General features: G+C 37.6%; 2 protein-coding genes across 2 annotated transcripts in view; both read right to left on the bottom strand.

Moving 5' to 3' along the window:
• LOC310644086 (coagulation factor X-activating enzyme heavy chain-like) overlaps window positions 1-10,732 on the bottom strand; it is a gene marked incomplete at its 5' end in the record, with an annotated part of 31,307 nt that extends 20,575 nt beyond the window's left edge. Inside the window, 7 exons of the mRNA XM_083368858.1 lie at window positions 1,293-1,423; window positions 2,437-2,521; window positions 3,735-3,904; window positions 4,449-4,520; window positions 5,168-5,224; window positions 6,421-6,616; window positions 10,533-10,732. Of these exons, the coding sequence (XP_083224984.1) occupies window positions 1,293-1,423; window positions 2,437-2,521; window positions 3,735-3,904; window positions 4,449-4,520; window positions 5,168-5,224; window positions 6,421-6,616; window positions 10,533-10,732 (911 nt within the window). The remainder of the gene's footprint in view (window positions 1-1,292; window positions 1,424-2,436; window positions 2,522-3,734; window positions 3,905-4,448; window positions 4,521-5,167; window positions 5,225-6,420; window positions 6,617-10,532) is intronic.
• The window catches only part of LOC310643887 (zinc metalloproteinase-disintegrin-like protein H4 subunit A), a 126,489-nt gene that overhangs the window by 77,287 nt on the left and 24,965 nt on the right, over window positions 1-24,237 (bottom strand). Inside the window, exons 2-3 of the mRNA XM_083368550.1 lie at window positions 13,316-13,422; window positions 11,931-12,001 (exon numbers count right to left, since the gene is read on the bottom strand). Coding sequence (XP_083224676.1) covers window positions 11,931-12,001; window positions 13,316-13,422 — 178 coding nt within the window. The remainder of the gene's footprint in view (window positions 1-11,930; window positions 12,002-13,315; window positions 13,423-24,237) is intronic.

The following is a 24,237-nucleotide window of genomic DNA, read 5'->3' as shown; positions in this document are numbered from 1 at the left end:
CCAGCAAAGCACCTTCCTAATGTTAATTCAAATCATTAGGAATATAATCATTAGCCCTCAAGTTAAGGGGTAGAAAAAAGAATGCAAAGAGAATCTGATTGTGGCCATTATAAAGACAAGATGGTCTACTTCCAAGGTCAAAGTTGCAGCAGACCCTTTTGGTGGGGTTAATTGAGAAAAATTGTTTTCTAAGCAAAGTCTTCTGTACAAAACATCACAAAGTATGTAGAAGTATTAAAGAGTAATCATGATGCCCGGAAATCCTTCAGGAAGGACAGGAAAGGCAACGTGGCATTCTCCATACTTCCTGGCCTCCTTGCCATTGCATGAAATAGGAAGCAACGAAGTCCTCGGGTTTTAGCAGAAGAAACCCGAAATTGATCCAAAGGTGGGATGCTCACTGAGCCTACACAAAACTCTTACACAAAAGTTATGGGGAGTTTTGCAAAAGACAATTGCTGAGAAGATTTTGTTTCCTTTTTCCTTTTCTTTTTCCTTCTTGATGAAGTAAGGCCTAAACTTCTACCCAGAAGAAAATATTTGTAGTCCTTGACTTGCTGTCACAACTTGGACCAGAATTTCCATTGCTCAGGAAACCAGTTGTTAAGTGAGTCGTGCTCAGTTTTACAACCAGTTTTGCCACTTTGTTAAGTGAATCACACAGTCATTAAGGGACCCAGGTTGCTCCACTGGCTTTCCGTAAGTCCCTGTTCTCAGGGCCATTGTAACTTTGAACAGTTGCTAAAGAAGTAGTTGTAAGTCAATGACTTCCTGTAAGTTGCTACCTGTTGATTTCAGAAGACTGCAATATATGGCAGAGATGTCACATATTCTACCTTGATGGAAGGGCGAGGCAGGAAATCCCCAAGGATGCTAATTTATCTTTTTCTTCCTGCTGTTCCCTGGTTCAGGATAATTTTTTCCCCCATTCTGCTTCCCACTTTAGGAAAGACTTTAATGTCTTACTTGATTTCCTTTTTATCCATCAGAGATATTAATATTTGGTTTCCTTGGCTTTGCTTCCTACGCTGTTTCTTCGAACTCTGGGGTTTTGGAGGAAACTACTGAAGGATGGCTATTCGATTGCTGAGAACATTTCTAACTTTTTAAATATGACACATTTTAACTACACGTGGTAAAGTGACACACAAATTACCCAAACCCTCTTTTTTGTGACTCCCTGACCATTTCATTTTTTTGTAAGTTCTCTGTATATTTAATTGAACAATTAATTGCAAACATTTAAAAATAACTTGATTGCAAAGGTATTAAAAGTTTTCTTCAATCCTTACCTTAGCACGGCATACATAATGCATGAGTTACCACCACAAGTACAGTAATATTTGTCATGTTCCATGCCCAGATTATGACCAATCTCATGGGCCATTATAACTGCAGTCCTAAGATTTGTTGTGCTATCATACTGAAGAAAAGAGAATAATTTGTGTATTGTTAGTCTGCCAAGAAACTGAAAGTGAATCCAATTATTATTATTAGCACTAAGAGGCTAAAACTGGTGACTATGACCAATTTTAAGTTGAGGATACCATCTCAGGATTCCTCTATCTCTTCTGAATGTATGTTTGCCCACCAAGACTCCAGAACATAAACAAATACATTTAGAAGGAAACTTTAAAGCCCAGAAGCTACAGCACCGGAGAAGATCAAAACTTATGCATCCATTTGCTGTCTGCATTTATTCAGTCACTAAAACTTACAGGCAACTTCAGTCTAAAAACTACACAGTGTCTTTTGCTACAAGCTTGCATTTTCAGAATATTGAAGGTTGCCATCCTAAACAGACTTAAGAATGAGTTGCTCTTTCTGAATAAAATGGCCTTCTTGAGCAAGCAGGCAAATATCTCCTACTACCAGGATCCTAACTCTGCTTATTAAGAAACAAAACTTTATAAGTTTTGTTGTATAAGTTTTGTTTATTGCCATGTCTGTCCATTCTTTCTATGAGAACAAAAAGCTAAGTTTTTTTCTTTTTAAGTACATTTAGTATTCTTTCATTTTCTCAATGAAAATGTGCAATCTAGATACTAAATTTCTTGGAATGAAAGTGGGGTGATTCATGTTTGTCATTAGGATTGCTAAGAATATTGTTCAGAAGCATTATTTGGAAGTATTGTAACATGATTTGACCTGCTGATTTGCCAATCAGAGCACAGTTTGACTCTTCCTGATCCAAAAACATATTGTCGTCTATGACATATAGCTCTTTGCAGACAAATAGCTTGTTCTAGAATGCATTGTGCCAAAATACCATAAGTTGAGGCAGAACCTGGAGATGTCAAATCCAGAAATAAATATGGATGAAAATGATGTTGATCAAAAATAAGAAGAGGCTTTATTTGTAAAGACGTTTATCCTGTATGTAAGTTTCCACTTGCGTACAAATAGATACCAGGTATTCTTTTTCTTCCTACTAACCCGAATAAGTCCTACAGAACGATATGCCTGGCACATGCCATCATAGAAAGTGATTCCCAAAGTGGATAAATCGAATCTCATGCCCCTATAAGAAAGAAGGGGAGGGGGATAAAATTGATAGAATATAGAGGCACGTTATGTAGTCTTAGGGCATTCGTAACTGTGGCTTTCTGCAAACCCTCGACCCGTCCTCAGTTACTACCAGTTTTCAGAATGCTAGAATTAATTTTAGGCTCTAGTCTCAGAAGCCATTTAACTAAGCAGGTCTGTTAAAATATTCAGGATGCATTTTCACTATCTGGTGAGTTTGGCGGGTGTTGCGGAAAAGGGATAGAATGTTGTCTGAATCCAGCCCACTTGGCTTAATTTAATTCTATTAACTATGCAAACCCAAAAAACAAATTTATTTAATAGGTTTTATCCATCAATTTATCTGTGGGTTATAAAAGACTAGATGGTTTTGGGAAAGGTGAAAGAAATCAATATCTGTGGGAAAAATAAAATTGATTTTTTTTGTATTTTTTAATATTCTCCCTTGCACTTAGATTTGCACTCCATCTAGCCCCTATTTCATAAGACCTACTTTTTATGCAAGTATCCTGTAAGATTGCTCACAACACAATTGTTATTTTTGCAATATCTTACAGATATAAGAGAATAAACATGTCAATTTCCCACTCATGAAATTGTATCACAATATATAGGCTGATGGTGTGGAACTGAGCAGTTAAGACAGTGGGCTTGTTGACTGGAAGGTGGACACTTTGAGACCTAAATTCTGCCTGATGCAGTGAGCTCCTGTTACTTGTTCCAGCTCCTGCCAGCCTAGCAGTTCAAAAGCACGAAAACAGAAGCAGGTAAATATGTACCATTTTGGGGAAGGTAATATCATTCCGTGTGCTTTTGGCATTTGATCATGCTGGCCACATGACCATGGAAGCATATTTGGATAATGCTGGGTCTTCAGCTGTGAAACAGAGCTGAGCACAAACCCCTAGAGTCGGATATGACTGGCAGGGAAACAGTCACACACACAGACACACACACACATGTGTACATATATGTACATATTGCTAAGTACTATATATAGATTGGATATTTTATTATTTTACTTTATTCTTGGTTTATCTATTGCATAATGCAAGTGTTCATTTAGTTGGTGGCCTTTGATCCAGAAACATAGTTCACACATGGTTTAAAGCATACAGCATAGAGCAGAAGCTCTGTGCAAGCACTAACCTTCCCATAACCCTCCACTCCTGGTCACCCCCATTCCCTTTCTCCACAATGAGACGTACGTGAGTAACTGAGCATTATCATGTCTTTTCCGATTCAGCAAATCTGACCCTCTCCATTCTGCAAATGAGTCCAAAGTATCATCTGCTGATGACGTGACGTTAATCAAATCTCTGTCGCACCAAAATTCTACGCCAGTCAATGTTACATGAATATTCAAAGGAATGTAAATCTGTCAGGTGGACATAGCATCAATGAGAAACTCAAACACAAGTAAACTTTGAGAAACATTTCAAGATTAAAAAGCAACTTATACTGTTTTCTATAAGCAGGTTTCTTCTCTGGAATCAGTTTCATAATCAACTGAGCTTGGAATAGGCTGACTCTGTCCATTTCTTTCTAATCTCCTAGTTCAGAACCATTTACCACAGCCTGGAAGAATCCAGCTACAGACATAGTTTTGACTGAATTCTTGCAACACTTTTGGATTTGCATTCTTCCAACACAGTGGCTATATTCCCATAAGAGGCTTATTAACCTAGTTACTGAATTAACCCATTTTCTGGGATGGCCTCACATGTTGGATCACTAGCTGGCCAAATTAACCTAGTTTTGCCTCACTCAAAGCCTCAAAAGTTAGCATTCTTGTAGAAATCCATCTTCTCTCTCTCTCTTTACCTGGCTAAGTGTGTTGTGTGAACACAGTGAAAATCTGGGCTAGGTGTGACAGAAGTTTAAAATCAACAAGTGAAATAATATTTGCCATGTCCTCTGACCTCATTTACGGTGTTGACAATTTCAAACACCCATGTTCTTATAGCAGTTGAATCGTTCTTGTATTTCTTGACCTTCAGAAAAGATAAAAAATTTATGATGAGATGATAATTATAGGAAGAAGGGAAAGAAGGAGGGAGAGAAAGAACATATCAGTGAAAGGATCTTTGAATTTGTTGATGTAATAATAATTTTTATCCAAGCGGTCCAAAGAATTCTTTTGTGTTGATTTTTTAATCTACATTTGTCCCATTAATATATTAAGGTTTTTAACTTTTCAGTAGCATACATGGGCTTTTTTCCTGGTTGGAGAAAATTTTGGTCAGCCTACTGAAATGCTTTCCTAAACTGGATGTTATATTTCCATGTTCAGAAAGGTGTGAGATAAGCATTCCTCACTATACATCTTATTTTTTGAGTTTTGCCGTTTGAAAGAAACCTACAGAACTGTTTAACCAGTGTGGGATAAAAATAAATTTAGATGGTATCCAGGAATAACAAATGTGCAAATTAGAGTATATTTACTCTAATGACTCTTAATTTTGTAAATATTGTTTGGGTACAATAACAAAAAATATCAAAGTCTATGGTAAAGCACATTTTAAGAGAAAGCTAGTTAAGATGTTTATTAATCTCTTCAAAAATGCCCACATCAAAAAAGGCAGAAAGAAAAAGTTGTGCTCAATGCAGAAAGAAATGGAAAGATATCCAGGATACTTACCATGCTGTGGTCCACAACTATGACAAGCTCAATGAATGTTTTGCGGAATTTATGTTTCTAAACAGAACAATAAACAAAATGCTGTTTAGACATGTTGCTCCCAGCAGCCAACAAGAACGTTGGTCAACCTCAGATAATAGGAAAAGTGCTTGTTTTACTCTCTGGTCAAAATACTTGAACTTTCAGAAATATTGGTTCTTTGAAAAAGAGATTTATAGGGAGACAACTTTTTAAAATTTTAGCCCTGGGCCTTGAGCCCTTCAGAAATGGGCCATGGAAGTGGCAGGTGAGCGCCTGCATCTCTACATGCATGACCAGTGAGTAAGCATGGGTGGGTGTGCTCCATTTGCATGCGCATTGCTTGCACACTGAAGCCAAAAGGCAAATCAAACTTCAAGATCAGTTTTGGAATCTACACTTGTGTTTTGGTATTCCATTGTAACGACTGTTGTTCCATGTCAATTTTAACATTTTAATAAAAAAGTTGGGATTAGGAAGGAAGGAAGGAAGGAAGGAAGGAAGGAAGGAAGGAAGGAAGGAAGGAAGGAAGGAAGGAAGGAAGGAAGGAAGGAACTGTTACTCTGGATGCGACATTTTGTTTTCTAATTTTTGTCCCTCCAGTAAAGAAGGAATATATTGGGAATATGGGGGTCAATTGTGACCAGATTGAATTTGTCACTCTTTATTCAATCATTGTCAATCGAACTTCATGATTCAAATCAAATTGGAAAATGGAGTCAAGATTATGTAATGGTTTTATCAGACATCTCCCTCTATCACAAGTCCTCTCTGCATGCATAAAAGAGGCATCCAAATTGATAATTTGATTTTTAAAATTGATTTAGAAAGTTATCAGACATCTCAAAACAGTTAAATATTTCAAACCAGTTTCTCCCCCTATCCCAAGTCCATGCATAAAAGAGGCAAATTGAAAATTTGATTATTTTTAAGAAATGATTTAGACAGTTGAGATGATTTGTAGATTAATTTAATTCCATTTTGATTCAAATCTGCAAACTAATTTTGTATGACCAAAGAAAATGCTATAAGCCTGGAACATGTATTTTCTGTTCATCAAGTTTCCACTGTTTCTTTTATACCATGGCTAGAATAAAAAGATAGAAATGAGGGATCCTCTGTTTTGAATTCTATCTAATGACACTCAGACACCCAAAGTATTTCTCATTTACTTTACATTTTAGAAACAAGTAAATGAATCTCTCTACTCAAACCATGTTTACTATGAGACTTACTTCAGAAGTAGCAACTAACTGAGAGGCCTTTTTGATGGGCTCATCTGATTCCCAATTAGTCTGGGTTACCCCACACATTTTGGGGGCCTCATCCTCTTTTTCTATGTTTTCATATTTGTAGACTGCATGGGCTTCACTGTCGGGAATCTTCAAGGGTTCAATAAAGTACGTCTCCCCTTGAAGCTGGAAATGTCCTCTGTAAAACAGTGTGGAAAAGGGTGATCAGAGATGGAGAAGCAAGAGAAGAGAATATTGTTAGTTCAGAGATAAACTGCACTGATGATGTTACCTAGTTGGGTAATGAAACTCAGCTCCGAGTCCCATTTTTAACTAACCAAGTCAACATTCATGTTTTTGAATCCCTTCTTAACACTCACTGATTTTTTAAAAAAATTTCTTTCCTCAGCACTCATATCGCTTTCTCATACTTCTCAAAGATACAGCTATGATCAGAAAGATTGCCACACTCAATGCAACCATAAAATATCTGTACAGTATTAGTTTGGATATACTTTGGCATGGAATACCTTTCTAGCAAGGTATGCAGTCTGAAACTTACTTATCTTCTCTACCAGTAACATCACCTCCTATATGGAAAGGAGACCGGGGCTTGGAAGCTCCTTTAGACAGATCTGATTTAGCTCCCCAGTGTCTCTACTGGCTGGCAGCAGCTCTTCTTGGTATTCAACCAAAGTCTTTCTTGCTGGTTGAGCTCCGGATGGCCCCCGACCTTCGATCCTTCCGACACGATTTAAAAACCTATCTATTTGAACAATCCGGCCTGGTCTGATGGGTTTGGGGTTTGGATTTGGTTTTAATATAGTTTTAATTATTGTATTATATTGGGCATAATTTATTTAATCTTTTTTAACTTTTGTATTTATATTTCGATATTTTATTGCCCTTCGGGAGAAGGGCGGTATAAAAATTTAATTAAAAAATAAAATAAAATAAAAAAATAATTCTGCAGAAGTCTTCGATCACACCCAACTAATTTCCATGAAAAACTGAGGATGTCCTTCATTTTAATTGTGACAACTCCAAGAGCAGTATATTATTCTTAATAAAATACATAAGTGATTAGAGACTATCTTACTTCAAACCATTGCATGCACTGATGCTTGCAGTTGAGTCAGCATCATTTTGGATGTGTCCATGATAATAGCAGTGATCCTGTAGGGAGGCAAGAGGACTATGCTGGTTAAAGGTTGTTTGTAGTGTGATTTGATGAGCAGAAGTACAGTTGCAATGTATTCCACCACATCAATGAAATATTAAGACATCAGTTTTTCAGAAAATTTTGATGGGGGGGGGGGCAGAAAATCTACCTAATATTGATTGTTACAAAAGGAACATAGGATAAATGCAGCACATAAATATAAAATGTTTTATTGGAGTTCAACTCTAGTGGTGAACCACAGGATTTGCTGCATAAACTTTCAGACTTGATGTTTGTCCTACGTTCTGAAATTTAACCATAATGTATAAAAAATTCCACATTTACTGATGATACCAAATAATCATTATTTCCTTGAACTCACACAAGGAAACTTTCAGAAATATACAGAGATATAATTCCTATCATTATCTGGAAGCAGGATCCATGCAGACATTAAAATCAAGAGATGTTTGTTACACACTAAATAGGAACAATTTGTGGGACCTTTGAAGATGCTAAGTGAGAAGTAAATATTTTTTGGAGACAGAGGATGCACATTTAGATCAATTTGGGGCAAGGAGCCAAGGACTTCATGAAGCATGTTAGTGCCGTCATTTTTTGGCAGCTGGCAGGGCCACACTTTGGAACATTTTAATGTGAAAGACATGAAATGGATGAATTGTTCTCACTTTTGGTATTACAAATAAAAGACTTTGGATGTATCCCTGTAGTCTGGTTTAAAAATGAAAATATAGATCTTCTAAACCTGATGTTCTCATAATAAATCTATTTGAGAAACTCACTCCCCAAAATGTTCGCTTTTAACCAGTAGGAAAGAAGTGGATGATTGAAATACTGCCATGGTACAGTATTTTCTGGCGTATAAGACGACTGGGCGTATAAGACGACCCCCTACATTTCCTGTTAAATTATAGGGTTTGGGCTATACTCACCGTATAAGACTACCCCTTTTCCAATGCACACCAAATAAAAATTAAAAAACATCAGATTTGATTTTAATATGGTAATTTTAATTCAAATGCTTATGACATGCAGGTACTTAGTAGGAAAACTGTCACTTATAAACATAAGGCTGTTTGTCATCAAACATGTAAACATAAAACAGTGCAAGTGGATTAAACATCATCATCATCATCATCATCATCATAATAATAATTGGAAGGGACCTTGGAGGTCATCTAGTCCAACCCCCCTGCTAAGGCAGGAAACCCTATACCATTTCAGACAAATGGCTGTCCAGTCTCTTCTTAAAAATGTCCAGTGTTGGAGCTTTCACAGCTTCTGGAGGCAGGTTGTTCCACTGATTAATTGTTCTAACTGTCAGGAAATTTCTGCTTAGTTCTAGGTTGCTTCTCTCTTTGATTACTTTCCATCCATTGCTTCTTATCCTGCCTTCAGATGCTTTGGAGAATAGCTTGATTCCCTCTTCTTTGTGGCAACCCCTGAGATATTGGATCACTGCTATCATGTCACCCCTCACCCTTCTCTTCGTTAAACTACACATACCCAATTCCAGCAACCATTCCCTATTTTCCTAATTCACTTTTTCACTTTTCCTAATTCACTCTAAAGCTTTCCTGTGCAGAGCCTTAAGTAACACCAGCTGCCTGCAATTAGTGCAGGTTCGCAGCCCACCAGGCTCAAGGTTGACTCAGCCTTCCATCCTTCTGAGGTAGGTAAAATGAGGACCCAGATTGTTGGGGGCAATAAGCTGACTTTGTAATAATGCCACTTGGGGGGGGGCAAAAACCCTAATAAGCAGGCATATACATAGAATGAAGGCTTTTGCTAAGCACATTGATTTGTGCTTCTTAGATTGTAAGCCGCCCTGAGTCTTTGGAGAAGGGCAGGATATAAATGGGATTTTTTTTTAAAAAAAAGACCAAATGGGAGATCCGCTCCAGGTTTTCCAGCCAGCCTGCCCAGTTCCTGAATCAAGTGTCCTTAGAGCTAAGCAGCTGCTCTGACTGCTGTATTCCCCACCTGCCTTTCAAGTTGGGATAAATTACAGCTGCTCTTCAACTTTAGAAGGAAAGACGCCCAGACCCCAGCCTGTAAAAAATCACAGAATGCAGCTTCTTCTCCAATTGGTCCCGCTTTCCCTGCGCAGACTAAATGGGAGATCCACTCCAGGTTTTCCAGCCAACCTTGTCCCTAAAGTTTCAGCACCCGGCGTATAAGACGACCCCTGACTTTTGAGAAGATTTTCATGGGTTAAAAAGTCGTCTTATACGCTGGAAACTACGGTAATTTAATGAGTAAAACAAACTGGGTTTAACAATCCATGAATCCTTATATGTACATATCAATATAAGATACTTCATACATATATAACCCTTTTTGTTTGAGTAGCCTGGTCTCATTCTTGTATATTTGTAATATTGTGCAGAAACATTCATTTCAATTTACTTCCTAAAAGCAAGACTCTTAAAAGTGAGACCCTACCTCAACCGGAGGGTTTGTTGTAATTTCTCTGCCATCAGGGGAATAATGAGTCTCGCTGTAATCTTCTGAAAAAAGTATTCTGGAAAGAATGCAAAGAAGAGAATATCTATGTCAGGAACTAAGTAGGACTGAGATAATTTTATAAGTACTGTGTAGTGGCAATTTAAGCATCTATCTTGGTATTAAAAGAATGGAGCAGGTATTTCAATCCCATAAGGATAACTATTTAAGTGGAGGGCTGTGCATACTAGATTCACCCAAGGATAGAGATTTACACCAAGGAAGCTGTGCAATTCTCTTCATCAAGGCTCAGAGGAATATGATTGACCAGGAGAAGACATTGCATCTTGCATCTTCTTTTTATTCTTCTGGTCTATGCAACAATCTGATGAAACTGCTTGATTTACAAATTAGAGCAGTGTAATTTTATTTACTAAAGAGTAAAATGAAACAACCTCAAGGAAATGGATGCCTTGAAACTTCATACAGAAGCATCTCTCTTGAAGCTTTAAACCAGTATATGGAGTGACTTTCCACTCCTGGTTTCTCATCTACACACTTGTCATTGCCTTCCATTTTTTCCAATCTAGATATTCCTTGCTGGTCTTCCTCCTCTACCTCTGCTTTGCATCCATGCCAAAACAAGATCATCCAGATGCTACCCTTGAATTTCTGTATAACCTTCATATTTAAACAAAACAAAAGGGGACACTAGAACTTCTAAAGCACACATTAGAATTTAGCATGGAATGTCTCCAGTGGAATAGGATAAGGTGACACACAGATACGCGCACATAGCACGATTTCTTTTGTAGCTTATACTTTATAAGAAAGGCAACATACATTTAGAGGCACATATAGCATGATCAAAATGAAAATACATGCTAAAATCAAGGCCAGGCAGTCATTCCCAATGCACCAACTTTATATCTCAGTCTAGTATGAAATTGCACCAGGCTGCAGAGATATTTACAGTGTAGGGCTGCCATACTAATTTAAACTGCAATATGGCATTTACAGGTTTCAGGGTAATGAAAATGGCACACTTTCCTTTAGTGGCGTTCGTGGTTTATTTACTTGTGAGAAATCCAACCTAGAACTAAGAGAAATTTCCTGAGAATGAGAACAATTAATGGGTGGAATGGATTGCCTTCAGAAGTTGTCGGTGTTCCATCCTTGGAGGTTTTGAAGGAATGATTGGACAGACATGGAATGGTATAGTCTCCTGCTTGAGCAGCGAGCTGGACTAGAAGACCTCCAAGGTCCCTTCCAACTATGTTATTCTTTTATGCTGAAAAATAGTTTCATTCCATTTCTGTGGCTTTTGTTTGTATAATATCTTTATTCAAATATTGATTTACGGTTCAAACGGAACACCATTAAGAAAACTCTCATGGCATTCTTAAAAAAAAGTGTAGGGAAATCTGGGCTTATTTAGGTCCTATCCCCTTTGGGGCCTTATTAGGAGATGATACTTCCTGCCTTTCCTGCTTTAACATATAAATTGTGATATAAGTAGAGCAGCTGTGTAGGTCTCTTAAGAAATGTTATTCAGATTGATGGGATATCTGTGAAGCAGCATAAACAATCATTTTTAAATCTCTGCAATGTTTCATAACTAACCTAGTTAATTCATGTGATAGAAGGTTATGAAACGTGAATGGTTCAACTTTGTCTAAAATTGTTACGGTCCAGCAGTGTAGCATAGGAGAGCAAGAATAAAAAAAATCTCAGTTCTAATTTAAGAAATAATTAACATACTCAATAACTATATCCAGTTTTCCAAACAAAGGAATGCAATTATTATTTCTCTTAGATTGTGTCCAGGAATATACATTTTCCACATTGTCCAAGTAAAGTTAAGAAAAAGTCTGAGTTAACATACTTATTTTTTTCCAGGTGAAGGATCACTGGCTCTCCATTCACTTCATATTCATATTGCATGGTGTCTTCATACTGAAAATCAAAGAGTTTAAGTTTTACTTCCTAAAATATTAGGCAAATAAAAAGTGTACAGTCTTAACAATTCTACACCTGTGTCAATTTAAATCTAATGAATTATTTGTCATAGGCAAATTATTTATTAGATTTAGAGTATTTCATCACGTGCTTTGAACTGTTAGATCTTAAATTAACTTTCCTGCATAACTTCTAGATCTCATTCTCTAATTGAACATCTTGGTGAATGAGGTTGACCTGGGACAAAGAGATTGACTCAAAAGTCATACAGTGATGGACTTGAATCTGGTTCTTAGACCTAATCTTTGGCTATAACCACTATACCATCTTCACCTAGAAACACAACTTTTATATTTCAAAGTGATGCATTCTGGGCAGCTAAAAAGGATAACTTGAAATCTCATAGTTCACAGTTGTCACAGCTTTTATGAAAGTTGACCCAAGAGTATAAAAAAGGAAGAAGAAATCCCTCAAATTTGCCTATTAACAGTAAATTTGTGTTAGGCAGAGGTAACCAGATCCACACATGCAGAGTTTAAATTAAGCAGTTTATTATTTTCTGCCTATAATACAGGAATCTCCCTAGACTGCTTCCCTTCTCTTCAGAACAGATAGATAAAGTTTAATGGAATTTCCTGAGGGGGGAGGGAAGGATGTCTCTCTCGGATCTGTTGCAGCTATGAAATGACTCAAGGCTAAGTCTCTACTTGATCCCTCCTCACTGTTCGGCAGGGTATTTTCCAACACTTTATTAGTTATAGTAACATATTGTAGTGTATGCTCTTAAGCATACATGGGATGTCAGCACAGCAGGGGGCTGGACAGCTCCAGGCTATAACCGCTTTTGGCGGGAAAGCCTGAATAGAGCAAGCTGTTGACAGCCCCAGGGCATGGTCAGCTCTGGAGGGAAGCCAGGGTTTAAATCCATTGGCCACCTGCACTGGCAGGAAGCCCAGGTTTGAATCTATTGGTTGCGATTCACCTGGGCAGGTATAAATAGACGCCAGGTAACCCCTTTGCCCCAGCTTCATTCCTGATCCAATAAAGAAGTTACTACCCAGCTCAAGTGTCCTTCTCTCTGTGTGACCATGCGACTTTGCACATATAAATATTAAAAAAAAGTTGGCAGGAGTTTCCTTAATTTTGGGTGAATTGGGTGGCCATATAAATTTATTTAATAAATAAATATTTCAAACAGGAAGGTAGATTGCAATGCAAAATCCAGATAACCATTAGATGGCAGCAAAGGAATATCAAACTTTCTATGGGCTGACAAATAATTTGTTGCTGAAACACTGATCTTTTTCTTACCTTTTGCTCAGGCTGCTGAACTGCTCCTTTGGGCAATGCAGTGACTTTTTGTGGATACACTACTTCATAATCGTTAACGTTCCCAGATTCCAGGATTATAGAGCTCCCTTCGTATGTAAAAAGAAAGAAAGAAAGAAAGAAAGAAAGAAAGAAAGAAAGAAAGAAAGAAAGAAAGAAAGAAAGAAAGAAAGAAAGAAAGAAAGAAAGATTTGGTTTACTTTGGAATGTTATTCTACCATTCTCACATCCACAACACAATTTCTTATTCAGTTATCAGTGAAGAATGGAATCTTTTTCTAGTGGGATACAGCACAGAAATCCAGATTTTCTGTGGAAATGCAATTTGCTGAATGATGTTTGAGAGCTGGAAGTCTAAGTGGAGACATTGCTTTGGGCAGGTGCAAAAGAAACATTTTGGAGTTTGAATAATCAGAAAAATATATAAATATATCTCAACCAATCTGCAAGTTTCTGCACTGAGTGATAAGGCTAACACCAGGAATTGTAAATCACAATAATCTGATTTACACAATTCAGTAAACCATACTGCATTATGGTTTAGCATATCCTGATGGGGATTGGTGGGTTTTTTTATTTTTTGGATTCTTAATTTTATCTTTGGGGTTTTATAATTGTATACCAATTGTTTTAACTTGGGCAATCATTTAATCTCTTTTTAATGTTTGTATTTAGTATTTGACTTTTGCCCTGTGAACCACCCTGAGTCCTCAGGGAGAAGGGCGGTATAGAAATATTATTAAATTAAAATTAAATTAAATATCCATTAGTCAAAAAGCTAGGCAAACTTAGTTTTTCTGGAAATGCAGCTTATTATGAATTCCTTTCAGTTGAACTGCTATTTCACTGCCATCCTAATAGTTTTTCTGCCTTTCCTTTTCTTTCCCTTTCAAAAGACAGCACACAGCATCATAATTATCACTTGAGTACCTAACAACATGTAAATAATGTAATGAATTAGACTAATAGCTGAAAAATTTAGAGTTGGTCCCCATATGGACATTGAATGGTCACCTGCTATTTGTTCCCTAACTTATTTTGTAAATGTGGCAGTCTGACACCTGCAGGTACTCTTGGATGCACAATGACAACTGACACCAAAATTTGTTAGTAGATTAATGGAAGGGAGGGGGTAAGGTTGTACTTATAGTTGCAAATGGAAACAAAACACTAAACTGAAATAGCCAAACACCTACAGAATTGATACAGACACACACAGAGAGAGACCAGAGACAGACAGACACACACACACACACACAGAGAGAGAGAGAGAGAGAGAGAGAGAGAGAGAGAGAGAGAGAGAGAGAGAGAGAGAGAGAGAGAGAGAGAGAGAGAGAGAGAGAGAGAGAGAGAGAGAGAGAGAAGCATTTGGCCCGGGAAACGTGTCTTCTCAGACTGATGGCAGCTCCAGACAGAAGAATACAGTTTCCTCATACTATTTACGTACCTCCCCATTTGTACCTGATGCTCCCAGAATCATGGCAAGGGTTCAACTCCACTTGCTAGCAAGCAAGCTTACTATTCCTCTCTTGCTTAGAGCACAGAAAAAGCAGCAATTTCCCTTCTATCTCTCTTTCTTCTTTCCCACATTGTTCCCCCTAAATTACTCCTGGTGAGGGCATCCCCATATTTCCTTGCTATTTAAAAAACAAACAAACAGGGCTACTACAGTGAGCCTCTAACCCTTAATTGTGTTTGGTAACTTCTGAATCAATTGAGTGTCATTGTTTGTAATGATATGGGGGAATGACTTGGGAGACAGGGAGAAGAGCCACAGACTGGTCAACTGGCATGTAAAAAGTATGTCAGCCCACAGAAGGAAGGAGAACTTGGGAAGAATTTCAGAAGGGAACCTTCCTGGTTCTCTGCAGAGTAAAAGGAAAGGAGGGAAGAAATAACTTAAGATAATTCAAAATCTTGCATTGAGAAAAGTTAGCGTCATATTATCTTGAGTACAGTTTGAAGATTCTCTGTAACAACAATAGCACTAGCTTTTATTTGGCTAAATATTATGCAAGCTTAATTACAAGATGTCTAATTGACCCACTGAAAAAAATAAAACCAAAAACACTTTATTTTTCTTTAACATTTTGCTTTCTGAAATTTTTGTGCTACAAACTCTGTCTCTCTGTCCTCTTCAGTGTTCTAATCCTTTTTATAAAACTCACATCATTGGAAAGCTTTCTCTCCAACTGGGGCCTGCTTTTCTTCTGAATATCTTAGGACTTTTCATTCTTAGGATCTGCTTGTGGCTTGACAAAGTTTAAGCAAATACCAAGAAAACATTTATGTAGCTTTAGAACAAATGTGATCCTTGAGAGCATTCTTTTGCTAAATCTGTAGAAATTGAAGTGGAGCAAATTTTGTTCAATTGTCAAAAGTAAAACCAAAAACAAAACTCATGAACATAGAAATCTGTTGGGGGCAATAGTCTTTTAGCAATAAGATTCTGAACAAGGGAACCAAAGAGAACATCTTACCTTGATATGGAAAAACTGCTAAGCATATAGTTGCCAAGAGAACCTGGATCATTTTGGAGATGGGATTTGGCTGGAAGACAGGCAATCTCTTCCTGCTTTCAAGCCAACCTGAGCTCTTCCTCCTTTGACAATGAGAAAAAAGGAATGAGTCGTTCAGCTTCATTCATGCCCTTATATGAGAAGGTGTTTGCTAAAGGATTTATACAATTCTAACTTGTAACAATATTACTGGAGGGCCATTTTCCAGTTGGCTTAGCGCATGTCACTCCAAAAATGACAGCTGGAAGGGTTCATTCAAGGTATTCCCAAAGCAAAAGCCCAAAGCAGGCTATTAATTGGTGACAGCAGAGCTATCTCCGTTAATACATGTTAATACAACTAAATTTAGGGCTTCTGGTGCACGGGGTCTTAAATGGCAAGTGTTGGTTTTCATAGTATTTTGTGAGTAAGAGGCACTTTTGGAGGAATCTATCATCCTTTCAATATTGCTAGCATTGACTGAATCCATATCAATGCATTTGCCTGGATCCCTGATTTCACTACAGGGGAAAAAAAATCCTCTGTGCCATAATAGATTCTCACTTTGTAGAGAATGCAAGAACTTTTGTTATCTCTTCATATATTTCCTTCAAGAGCCCCTCCCTTTTCTGAAACAGGATTTATATGTTGATGCAAAAGTCAGCTGCACTAACATGCATTCAGAGTGCGGACAATTAATCAGTGGAATGGCTTGCTTTCAGAAGTTGTGGGTGCTCCAACATGGGAAGTTTTTTCAGAAGAAATTGGACAACCCTTTGCCTGGAATGGTACAGGATCTCCTGTTTGAGCAGGGGACTGGACTAGAAGATCTCCATGATCGCCTTTATGCTATAAAGGCCATTTGAAGGGGAACTCTGGGATGAATCACAGAGCAGAGGGAATCATTGCAAATGCCTTAAGAGGACCCACTTTTCCCTTATAATCTCTCCTTTTGTCTCCACCTGGGATAGAAATCTATAAAGGCACAATAAAGACAAGGGTGGAAAAGGGGGCACTACCCCCCCTCCTGTTAAAGGCAAAGCAGAAATCTTTGGTGAATGAAATGGAAAAGAGGAAAAGCTACTTTTGATTAGTCTGTTTGGCAATTTTGGGGGAAAGAAAGTCCACAATAGAAACAGCGGCTTTATTCCAAGAGGACTAAGTCAAAAGAACCTGCTCTTCATTGAGGTATGTGAGCCTTTGAAACTCTCTTTGGTGGCCAACTTGTTTTCTTTCGGAACTTCTGCCCTTACCATCACCAGCACTCCTCCCTTGAAATAACTCCAGACTAATTAAAATTGCAAAGCTTGTTAGGGATAGAGGTCTAAAAGTAGCACCAAACCACATCTTTTGCTGAATTTAACCTTTCTGTTCAATGGGAGGATAAATGATAAGCCAGTATTACAATGTATGCATGCTTCTACAAATGTATACCTACTTTTAATGCTTTTCCTATCTCAGTTTAATGCTGTCTGGTCTAAAATTTCTAAATTCTTCTCTCCTAATAGAAAAAAGGAGGAAAAGCTTTCCCTTTCAATCACCTTAAAAATCAGTTATCCAATCTGCTTCCTTGAAGTGAGAACATGTTTCTCAAAGAATGAAGGGAAATCCAGAATTCCAGGATTGAGGTCATTCTTCATGGCTGCCACTCAGCTGAACAACCTCACTCACCTCCATTAATTTATCTTTCTCTAGCTGTATATTTTACTTCTGAAGGAGAGGTCATCACACCTATGTTGGTAGACAAGGAAACCTCTAGAGCAGGGGTGTCAAACTCAATTTCATTGAGGGCCGCATCAGCATTGCGGTTGCCCTCAGGGGGCCGGGTGGGTATGGCCTGGGTGGGCATGGCCTGCTGGGTGGGTGTGGCTAGAGTGCATATGGCCTACTGGGTGGGTGTGGCCAGCTCTACATCGTTCGCATCAAGGGTGCCTATGGGGGCCTGGGCAGGAGTGGGACAGATCTGGGGATCTCTGGCAGGAGGAGGGTCTCTGGGCCAGGGCCAATGCAGTGGGGGCCATTCCCTCACTGTTACCAGGATGGCTTCACGGGCCACATGAAACCACTTCGTGGGCCGCATCCGGCCCCCGGGCCTTGTGTTTGACATGTCTGCTCTAGAGCATCACATATTTATCTCCTATGATAATTCTTCATTTCCAGGTGATTCAGATTAATTTTGTCTAAATTATTGTTGCCTGATCGCAGTTTCCCTTCCTCTGAATGTGGCTACGTTTGCTGTATTATTTATAAAATATGCTGTATTTGGACTGCACCATTTATTTAGTTTTATCAAAGTTTTATTTGCTAGAACTAGAATTTGTCTTTTTCCTTTGTATGAATTGGTCAATGACTATAAGAAAGTTTCTTGACTGATCGATAACAAGCTACTCCATAAGCCAATTTTATATGTAAATTATTAAATCACCATTATTTATTTTTTCTTCTACGTCCAGTATGAAAACAAAAGCTATGCAGCAACTAGGAATTCACTAGCTTAATCAAAATATTTTTTCCTACCTTCATTTTATTCAACCGGGTGAATCTATGTACAGGTATATGTACTCTGTGCATAAGATTTTTTTCTTTCAGAATATTTTGTGTTACCTTTACTAATAGACCCTAATAGTCCCTTCGACTTCCAGATATTGCAAATCAACTGGGCATCTCCCAGCAGCCCTAAGCAGTGTGGTCAAAATATCTAGATTTTAATTTAATAGCATGTGGAGGTCTTAGGGTTTCCATCCCCTCTACAAAATTCATAATAACTTATTGCCAATTTTTCAGCTTCAAGAACCCTTCAGCCCTCTTAGCTGATGTAACATTTCTTGTCTAAGTTGAAGTTGCCTCTTGGATTCCCATACTTGATCCTGCATGCCATTCTTTAGAACAAGAAGCTTCAGTATATCTCAATGATCTGTTTGAACTTTTCAATTATCTTAGGAGGTGAACCTCTTGAGGTCCTTGTATTAGAGGTAGCAATCATAAATTCTTAATATCAGCACTATCCACATTGTGCAGTTCCCCTTATATAATTATAGACCTATAATTTCAAAAGCTCTGACCGTGGCAGGAGGCCCTATACCATTAAAGACAAATGCCTGTCCAATCTGTTCTTTAAAGCCTCCAGTAATGGAGCACCCACAAATTTGAGAGGCAAACTATTCCACTGATTGATTTTTCTCACTGTCAGGAAATGTTTCCTTACCTCTAGATTGAATTTTTTTTAATGATCTTCCACTTGTTACTTTTTGTCCTGCCTTCAGCTGCTTGTAAGAATAAATTGACTCCCTCTTATTTGTGATAGGCTGTCATATCAACCCTATTCCTTCTCTTTGTTAGACAGGACATACCCAGTTCCCTCTTCTTTCATCGTATGTTTTAGCCTCCAGACCCACTTATCCTCTTCTCTTCTCTTCTCTTCTCTTCTCTTCTCTTCTCTTCTCTTCTCTTCTCTTCTCTTCTCTTCTCTTCTCTTCTCTTCTCTTCTCTTCTCTTCTCTCCTCTCCTCTCCTCTCCTCTCCTCTCCTCTCCTCTCCTCTCCTCTCCTCTCCTCTCCTCTCCTCTCCTCTCCTCTCCTCCTCTCCTCTTCCTCTTCCTCTTCCTCTTCCTCTGGTTTCACCAGTGCAGTATAAAGTAGTATTACCATTTTCTGAAACTATCCCTCTGTTGATGCAACATACAACGGCATTAGTCTTTTTGACAGTTGCAACACACTTCTGATTCATGATTAAGTGTTGGTCCTACTAGGACAACTATAGATATAGTTCCATTGAGAACTACCGGCTGAGTGTGGTTGGTCACTCAGTTGTGAATCCATCTACTGGTGCTATCGATTATCCCACATTGTTCAGTCTTACCAAGAGGTAGGCTGTGGACTGCTTTGTCAAATAGCATATTGAAGTCTAATAAAACTATGTCCACAATGTTTCCCTTATCCACTGATTTAGTCATTTTGTCAAAGAAAAAAATAAGGAATGATCTGTTTTTGAAAAACCCAGGGTAGCTTCTATTAATTCTGGAAGGAAATAATAGCTGGTGAGGTCAGCTATACTGGACTTAATTCTTACTTAATTCATTCCAGAGATGGAATGATAGAGGGAATTGAACTTTGGCAGAGAGTGACCATGTCATATTGGGATTCAACACAATGCAGGCACAATTAATCAAACAAAGCCATTGAATTGAAGGCACAGAAGGGTTTACTTGTGCCTCTATAAACAAGAATCTAGTCAACTAATGGTCAGTGCTGAATTGGCTTGAGATAAGGGTCAATGGAATTCATGGAGGGCTGGAACTGGGTCTCTTGTGACAATGGAATGACTCCAAACTGATGTCACATTTAACTCCATCCTCCAGTTTTGTCTGTTCTTCTCCTATATCTATATGATATATGGCCAAATGTTTTGTTCTTGATTTTATTTTTTGCTTATATTATTCTCTTATGCCTTTATTATTATTGTTTATAAATAGGTCGAGGTAGTGCACATGCTTAGTATTCTTTCCTGTCCTATTTTCCCCAACAAAAATCCTGAGTTCAGTTGGGTTAAGAAAGAAGCCCAAAGTTACCCAATTGGGTTTCGTGCCCAAGAAAGGCTCAAAGTCTTCTCATTTCTAGACCTGCATCTTAACCACCACACCAAACTGGCTCTTTATGACTCCATTTGCTATTAATTTTGCTAATGAAGTTCTCCCCCAATTCTAACCAACATTAACAAAATCCGGTGCTTTTCATGAGTTTCGACTGCAGCCATGGGCATCTGCAGGGAGAGTTAGTAAAAGAGTGTCAAGATGGAAGCCACAAAGCCCCCTCTCTTTCATATTGGCAGGTGAAATGTGTGCATCCTTGACTGCCACTAATTCTAGTATTGCAAAAGCCCCATATGACACTCTACAGCTATGGAAGATAAAATTAAAACAGGCAGAGAAAACAGAGAAATAGATCAGGGAAGAAAATGGTTCCTTTCTACATTCCCCTTGACATTAATCTCCTTTTAATCTTCTTTAATCTCATTTTGTCTATTTCTTTCAATCAGATGCTGGCAAGAGGCAAGGAGAAACAACTGTCAAACAATTATGATGCAATCAGTGATTATTATTATTAAAGCTATTTTTTTAGGATTCAGGCTTTGCTATAGTAAAGCTATTGCATTACAGTTCTGATATTACTGCTGTTTTTAACTATTTATGAATAGTTAAATAGCTGATGAATATTGTGGAGTCCTTTTTTCTTGCAGACATTTCATTACCAAACTAGGTAATGTCATCAATGCTGGAAAGGAATGGGATTTGCTATCTTTTTCTATACAATGGACTTTCGCTATTGGTGTTTGTGAGAGTCTTCTTTGTAGTCCCTTGATAAGTTTGGGTATTGTTTACTTCTTGATTGTTGGTCTAGTGTTTATCTTGTGTTGGTGTTTGCTCCTCTAGTAGTTGATTATTGCTGAGCAACTATTTGAGGCTTTTTTGTTTCCTTTTTGGCTTTTTGATTGTCTCTTTTGAATGATGTGTAGATGATGTGTTTCTCTGTGTACCTGATGATGGTTGATTAGTTTGAGTACCACTCTTTGAGGAATTCACTAGGTTTTTTGAACTTGGCTTGATCTAGGATGCTCACAGTCTCCCAGTTGAAATTATGCTTCAGCCCGTCCATGTGTTGTGCAGTTAAGGAGTTTTCATCCTGTCTTCTGACTGCTACTTGGCATTCATGGATGTGCTCTGTAATAGACTATAAACAACCATCATTTTAAAGGGTACAAAAAGGGGAAGTTAGATTTTTCTTCTCCTAAATACTTAAACTCTTGTTTTTCCATGTTTGCATTTCTTTGAGTTCACTCCCAAATCTGCTTGTATTTTTAATTCCGCATTCTGCACATTGTTCCTACAGACTTTTTCCTAATAATCTTAATTTGTGTACTTTTTATATTCTCTCTTCCCACCCCCAACCATTGACAACTTACAGATTATTTTTCCTAATATAATGTACTTTTGAGCAGGCTTTCACCTAAATTATGCGAAAGTATAATAGGGTGCTCATTTTTTATATATGCTTTTTGATGACTAATTCCTCTAGAATGAACTGAATTACAACATTCAGCATGTAAATGTGTTTTGTAACGGCTTGCAAAATTCTAAACAGAATAAATGGAGGCTTCTTTTCCCATTCAAAGTAGATTTAGGAAAACAAATGGAGTAAATTGAAGTAAAATGTAAAGGAACAGAGCTATTTCAGTCCACACTGCAGTCCTCCTGCTTTAAATGGTAAATCCCTCTATAAGCTCCTCCCTATAAGTTATGCCATGAGATGCTGACCCCAGTACACTTGCTTCTCTTTAGCAACTTTAAGCTGTGTAGATTTCAACTCCCAGAATCCCCCAGTCAACATGTTGAGCTGTGTTGCTGAGGTCAAGAAAGGCTGCACTAGAAAAGATACGATATACTTCACAATTAGGGAACAGCTAAGATTATGCCAACTGTTTCAAAAGAATTATTAATCTTTAAAAGATCAAAAGCAATATATTCTTTGTGTGTTCTTTGTGCACTCAATGTACTCTAATGAGTTTATTTACTGAATGTTTATTTGGGATTATTGTATTTGCACATCAACTTTAGTTCTCCTGCCTTTCTGTTCATAATGATATTTTGAAGATCAAATAGGAGAAGATTGCACAAATAATGGGCAAGAATGGAGATAAACTAGTGACTGGGTGCAAAAGCTAAAATTTCATGGGGCATCCTGATTCTCTTTCTTTCTCTCTCTCTTATCTATTTCTTCCTTGTTTTCTAAGATATAATTCTTTCTTCTTCTTATAAAAGACAAAGGATAATCCATTTTTGCCAGAATTATGAACAGTTGTTGCAGTGGTGTTTGTTTTGCAACAAATGTTTGATACTTGGCTAAAGATTTGGAAAGATTTTTTATTCTGTAGTCTAATTTGATAACTTTTGTAAACTTATTGCGCTAAATATTAATTTGAGGTGAAAATTGGGGTATACGTGAAATACGTAAAGGAGTATATCATGGCTAAATTCCATCATTATAAATTTTGTATTAACAAGAAGCCTGCATTAAAATTTCTATGCATGTACATCAGCATTGAATACATTTATTTTCCAATGTACTTTTCCTAGTTCAAAGAATTGTATTAAGACATTTTGTACTAATGTCGCTCTAATTTCTTTGTCCTTTTTAAAGAGGCCTTTCCATGTGCGTTTTATGAGTTGTAAATTACATGGCAGTCTTCCGAAAGTGGAGGATTTCATCAGAGGTGACCATTCCAATTTATTGAAAACCTTACCTATTTAGACATCTCTCTGCAGGTTTTTTTTATTACCATAAACAGGATGAAGAATGTAGAGAGATTAATTAGAAAAATGAAATTCAGTCCTGGAAATAAATCTCTTTTCTTGTTTGTTTGTTTTCATTTTTACAGAACATATACCGGTAATTCAAGTTTAGAATTGGCTACCATGAGAGGTGTTGCTGGCTACCAGCTTAGCTGGTTTCATTGAATATAGAGTCATAGGGCTGGAAGGGACATCAGAGATCTTGTAGTCCAGCACCATGCTCAGGGAAAGACCCTTAGACTATCCCAATTAACCAGTCAATTGTTGAAAGCCTCCAGTGATAGAGCACCCACAACTGCATGAAGCAAGTTATTCCATTGATTAATTGTTCTTACTGTCAGAAAATTTTTACTTATTTTTAGGTTGGATCTCTCTTTAATAACTCAATCCCCTCTTCACTAGGATAGTCCCACAAGTACTGGAAGACAATTATCATGTCCCCTTTAATCCTTCTTTATAGGCTGTACATACCTAAGTCCCTCAATCTTTTTTCTTTTGCAAAGAGTGATTCTTGGCCGTTATGTAAAAATACTGTGTTGAGACCTATTTCTTCAAAACCTTTTTCTTTTGAAATGAACTTATCGGTGTTTGGCTCTTCTTCATGTTACTTTCTCAAGAGCATTTATTTCTGAACATTGTGGCTGTTTACCATCCATGCTACCGCCTTGTTTTAAAAGAGTAGAAAATTATCATTTACTGCTGTGGATCAGAAGATAATGACAGAAGAAGAGAACATATCTTAGCTCTTTTGTCCCATGCATAGCCTTCTCCATGTCATCTTACCTGGCACTGTTCACTTTTATGTTTACAAAATTTTCATATGACTTGTGATGACATTTCATTGCCTTTCTGGAGATGGTCCTAATTCTTGAAAGACAAATACAAAACATTTATCAGAGTAAATCTCATCCATGCCAAGAACCTGTAATAATAAACGCACACTTGATATTTATCTTTCTCATGGCAGGGATTAGGAAATAATAGGAGAAATGTGTACCCTAATCACTTCTGCAAAGAAACTCTATAACAGAGTGAAGAAGCTGAACCCCTTATTTATCTTTT

This window comes from Vipera ursinii (genome assembly GCF_947247035.1).
Source record: "Vipera ursinii genome assembly, chromosome: 8".
NCBI lineage: Eukaryota > Metazoa > Chordata > Lepidosauria > Squamata > Viperidae > Vipera > Vipera ursinii.
This window is presented reverse-complemented; position numbering and strand designations above follow the sequence as displayed.